Source organism: Scardinius erythrophthalmus (assembly GCF_964197995.2).
Source record: "Scardinius erythrophthalmus genome assembly, chromosome: 14".
NCBI lineage: Eukaryota > Metazoa > Chordata > Actinopteri > Cypriniformes > Leuciscidae > Scardinius > Scardinius erythrophthalmus.
Genome location: NC_138234.1, coordinates 17,456,764 through 17,462,454, shown reverse-complemented (window position 1 = coordinate 17,462,454; position 5,691 = coordinate 17,456,764). Strand labels below are relative to the sequence as shown.

At 38.6% G+C, this 5,691-nt stretch overlaps 1 protein-coding gene across 1 annotated transcript in view; it reads right to left on the bottom strand.

Annotated features, from left to right (window-relative positions):
• Window positions 1–2,722: 2,722 nt before the first annotated feature.
• The window catches only part of LOC308701925 (uncharacterized protein), a 7,063-nt gene continuing 4,094 nt past the window's right edge, over window positions 2,723–5,691 (bottom strand). The window contains exons 5-7 of the mRNA XM_081384404.1: window positions 4,348–4,458; window positions 3,642–3,918; window positions 2,723–3,150 (exon numbers count right to left, since the gene is read on the bottom strand). Coding sequence (XP_081240530.1) covers window positions 2,935–3,150; window positions 3,642–3,918; window positions 4,348–4,458 — 604 coding nt within the window. The 3' untranslated portion in view covers window positions 2,723–2,934. The remainder of the gene's footprint in view (window positions 3,151–3,641; window positions 3,919–4,347; window positions 4,459–5,691) is intronic.

Below are 5,691 nucleotides of genomic sequence, written 5' to 3'. Positions count from 1 at the left end.
ATTTGGAATTTTCTTTTGTCTAAATTTGTAAATTTCTTAAACAGCAAACACTGCTGTTACACATCTCTTTGATGGACAGCCAGGCCATTTAGTCCCCTCAGCCTCTCAGTTTCTCGTGGAAAGTGACATGTTCGCCATGGCAGGCAGAATGGTGGGGCACTCCTTTGTTCATGGAGGACCATGCCTGTCAGGGCTTAGCCCTGCTGTTGTGCATGTCCTGTTTGGAGGAAGCCCGGAAACTGCAACAGTAACACCAGAGGACTGTCCAGACCTAGACATCCGTGAAACAATCAGGCTTGTATGTTTTTTATCGAACCTCATTATTTCTTCCCTGTTATATACAATCAAGAAAGAAAGTCTCCACCCCCTTGGCCAATTTGTTTTTTCAGTGGGCTCTAATATTTTATGGAAAAATGGCTGAGGTGGTGAAGACTGTGCTATTTTAGCTTTTTTTTTACATTCTACTTAATGAATGTTTTTACAATTTAAACTGCTTTTTAATGTTGTATGCAAAACAATTTAAATAGTGCTATATAGATAAACTTGCCTCGCCTTTTGCTTCCCTCTCTGTCTTAAAGCTTGAAGGGGAATCTGAACTCTCAGACAAGGACAAAACAAGTGTCCAGGAGTTGGCCTACGCTTGGGATCTCCCTGGCCTTAATGGAAATAACCGAAGATGGCTTTTTGAGAAGATGTTGATCCATGCTGTGTGTAAAATTTAAAGAAACTGTCACATATTGGCAAAAGTCATCCTCAGAACTTGCTTTGGGATAATAATAAAATCATCTTCTGTCCGGTAATGTCATTAACAGGTAATTGGACGTGTCACACGACAAATCAAACAATTCAGGCGTGGTCTTAAAGAGACACCAATTTGGACATTGCTGACCAAACGACCTGACACAGTGGCCCAGCTTTTTCCACAGGAGAGAGCAGTGGATTGTAACCCTGCGGTAACTTTTTACAATTCGATATTATTTGTGTGTATATTATATAGATAGAATCCATGATAAAGTGGTAAGATTATTAAATTCATGTTTTTTTTATTGTCAATGTAGATAATCATGCAGCACATCACCTGGCCTCATGAAGAAGATGATGATGACGACGACGACGATTATTCACTTGACACAAAATGCCGCATATCAGGTTATCTTCGCCACTTCATTGAAAATGGTATGTGTAGAGAGTTTGAAATCTTGCCAACGTGTTATTAAAATAAGTTAGTCACCCAAAGTTTTTATTTATAAGTGGCAGGTTACTTTTTAAACAGTTAGTTATAGAAATTGTTCAATTCATTATTAAGGTTATTAAGACCATCTTTGCACACCTGTATATAGGACAGGAAGAGTAGATAACCGCACACTCTTCACACACAGCTTTATTAATAGTATTTTTTCATACCTTTTTGACATTTCACCAGGGTATATGGTGTTATGGTATTTCTGTTCAAGAAACTGCTTTATTTGTTACATAACAGAGCTACTATGATACATTTATTGGATACTAAACATTATTTAAATTTTCTAAATTATTAACCATTATTTGTAGCAACCTATCATTTGATCCATTTTGTTTAATCCACAGCATCACCTGATGAATTGACTGACCTGTTGAAATTCTGGACAGGGTGGGAGATTATGCCAAAGAATAACCTATCCATTGAGGTGGTTAAAGGCAGCTTCCCAACAGCCTCCACCTGTTTTGAGACCCTGCGAATCCCAGGACATTACAAGGACTATGCATCCTTTAAAAATGACATTCTGGCTTGTATTGGCACTTGTCAAACAGGATTTGGTCTTGTGTAGGGACAAAGCAGTGGTGAATAATGTTACTGTTACTGAATAACGTTAATGTTAAATGTTTGCATATTAATATGCCAAATTACGAATACAAAGTCCATTATGTTTTTTGATGGACAATTATATTAAATGGCATGCAACCTGCTAGCAATGGCAATGTAGCAACTTCAAAGTTAATGTCCTTTTAAAAAAAAAGTTTTAAAGAAAGTTAAGTTATTTTAGTTACCTACAAATGCAGTTAAGCACAGAAATATTTGGATGAAGTATATTTTGCTGCCGCTGCTTTTCTCAGATTGCTTCATCAGTATTTGTCTGTGAGGTTCTTATAATAAATGTATCATTGTGTTCATGACAGATCTGTCAGTGTTTTCATTACATAATTCATCAGTGATTGACATTCATCATTTCAGATTACAATGATGGAATCTCATAGATTAACTCATATGCTGCCTGTTTTATATAACTGTGCTTAACATCTTATGCAGAAATGCATCTGTCTCCAGAGTGAATGTTCAATGCCTAGAACAAATCCACTATAACCTTTGTTGCTTTTGCAAACATGCTTTTCCAATCTGTGGTACCAAATAACTTCTAAAGACATGACACTGATCATCTTAACACCCATCTGTGCTTTTAAGGGTTATTTGACTGCAACTTTGCAACAGTTTGCAGTCTGATTAACTTCATAACATCCTACATATGAAAATAGTGCATGTGTAATCCTCCAGTTATTCAAGGAAAATGTGTATATTGTGATGCAGGGTCAGTTTTGATCTTCAGTGGTAAATAGCACATTTGGCAATGGATGTCTGTCAAAGTGATGACTTGTCAATTGAATAAGAGTCATATATGGTAGGTCACTACAACTCATGTAATGATTAATTTGTGGGGCGTTTGCTCAAATGGACACATTAGCAGCTGCTGTCTTACAAAGGGGTTTTATTGCCATTTTAATTAAGTTGTTCACATCTGTACAGTATAAAGGCCCGTTCATAAAACTAAAACAATTACAAGAAATGCCTAAAATGTATTTATGTCTTGTAAATGTTGGTAGTTAGCTTGCCCTGATCTGACACACTATGGAAAAAAAGTTTCAAACAGAACAGAAACAAGGGGGGCATGTGTGTGTCTTTCAGTTTTCAGATAGAACATGCTCACAAAATTGAACAGCAGCAACATAGATATCACAGCCAAAGGACTGGGATACAGCTCTTGGGTCAACAACCTCTCTTAAAGCTGCCATTTGTCCATCAGTCAGTGGGCTTTCTGTGTCTGGGACGATGACACTTGAGTAGCCATCAGCAGTAAGTCCACTGTTTTCCCACTCAATGTGAGGAATATCCATACCCTATCAAAGCAAAATAGAAAAATCTTACTTGTTTGCAGTATTATTTATCCTAATGGCTTTATGGCACTTATTGTAACCTACACTTTTGTAAACCACTTTGCTAAATATTTATTAACTTAAAGGAATACTTCACCGATTAGCGTTAGGCTTTGTATCCGTAGTATCTCGGTAGTATTTTCAAACGAACGTGCGTCATTCCCTCATATCCATTTCTTTTTTTCGCATCATCGGAGGGAGGCATTTTTCCCACACACAAAACAGAGATTTCTCATCGCAGTGGGATATGAGGGACCGATGCACTTTCGTTCGAAAATACTACCGGCATACTACGGATACAAAGCTTAATGCTGATCAGTGAAGTATTCCTTTAAGGCCAGCCTTTGGTAAGGGAGTATTGACATACATGCAATATCTTCATAACTAATGTTTGCAAGCACAAATGTAGGGATTTATACTATTGAAAGTATTCAAGTTGTACATTTGGTACATACCTCCAAATTTTCTGGGCCTTGAATTGGGTGATGGATTCGGCCCAGCTCCCACAGCTGATTAGGGGTCATATGGCCTTCTGTTCTTATTGGATGATTGTCCCAGCCACTGCGGAAAGTGTCCAGGGAATCTTGCAGCCGTGGCAGGAACACATAATGGCAACAGAGGAGGTGTGTAGCATTGGCGATGTTGAGGAAGCCCTCTTCTTCAAGGTAGTGGAGAACATCATAGTAGATGTTTGTGACAGCTACCCACAGGTCTCTCCAAAGCCTCTCGATTCTGGAAAACAGTGAAGTTCAATAGGAACCTTTAAACTTAATGTACAGGGAAAATTCATCAGATTGTTCAATGCATAGTTGTGTTTTTCTTTATCTACTTTATTTGTTTAGAAGAAACAATGTGTAATGGAATATAATGTCACTGCATACTATCAAAACAGAAGTGACATACAGATGTAATTCCAGACCCATTGCCCAGCAAAAAACTAACTTTTTTAAGGTTGTTGAATTTGCATGCTAAGGAGGTTGCTATTCAGTACCCTTTAACTGACAGCAGCTTCCACTGGAGATAGGACTTTCAGCTCACACTCCTCAAATAGTAGTCCTGCTGCAAGCTGATATACTGTATTTGTAGCAAATAATAATGTTCTTGCATGGCAGCAGTGAGGTGGTATCTTTCAGCTAGCATTATTTGAAGTTTTGGACTGACCGTTGATTGTGAACACTCTTGCCGGATATGAAGCTGCCCCTTCCAGTGCCACGGACTGTAAACATGAGGCGTGCAATGTCTACATTTTCCACGCCCTGATCAGCCCGTACCCTTAAAACAGAGTAACATTTACAAGAGTTATTTTTTTATAGATATCTGAACAAAACATTGATGTGGAACATGATGCATGCTTTTAACTTAGTTATAAAGGGTATCCCATTATATCTATATAGACTTTGCTTTAACAAAAACAGATCTATACAGTCATGCAAAAATAACTGAAATCGTCTCTGTTACTAACGTAACCTCAGTTCTCTCTTAAAGAGGGAACGAGTGTTGCATAAGCTAGCTTATCCGAGCCCGGTATTTATAGCCATAAGCCACGCCTATTTCAGCAGGACATGACGTGCTAAGGCGCGATCGCCCTCACTGGCGCTGACGTCACTGGCGGCTCGTCGATAAAGAGCCTAAGTCCCTCCCCTTCCGGTCGACCACCATGGGACCTTATTTTGGAAAAATATTGTATGGTAGTCAATGGCGAGAGACACCAAATATTTTGATCTCGTTTGAATTGTGCCCTGAATTACACATATGATGTTTGTCAATTTAAAAGATACATTTTAAAGTCAAGAAAGTCGCAGTTTGATGTAAAACTGTTGAGGTATAAGACATGAAAATACGTAATTACAAAAACTACAAACCCAAAAGGTGCACATGTGATGTCATACCTTTTCTCTCAATGAATGAAGCTAACTTTACTGAAGCTAACGTCTGTAATTTTTTCTATAGTCTTACGTTATAATCGTGCCGTTACGCTGTCATGCCTGAGTGTTTTGTACCAGACTGCACACATACGAGCAACGGATCTTGCCATGTTGGTGATGTACATAGTGCGAGACGCGAGTTGTAGTTCATTGAGCGATTTTCACATAAAACTAAATGTTACTCTTCTGTTTTATGACAAACTGCGACTTTCTTGACTTTCATAATTATCTTTTAAATTGACAAACATCATGTGTGTAATTCAGGGCACAGTTCAGACGGAATAAAAAGATAAGTTGTCTCTCGCCATTGACTACCATACATATTTTTTCCGAAATAAGGTCCCATGAACTGGAAGCGGAGGGGAGGGACTTAGGCTCTCTATAGGCTGCTGCAGTTTGCTGCAAAGCAGCCAATGGGTGCGCAAGCTAGCTCGCCTAGGTCTGCTTGCTGCTGCAATGCACTGACAAGAAATGCAAAATTATGGATAATTTTTGGCTTCAGTATTCTCGAGAAAAGGAGGTTTTCCCGTAGCGTAAAAACACAAGAGTCCTCTCGTAAGAGAACCTGTATAAATGGCTC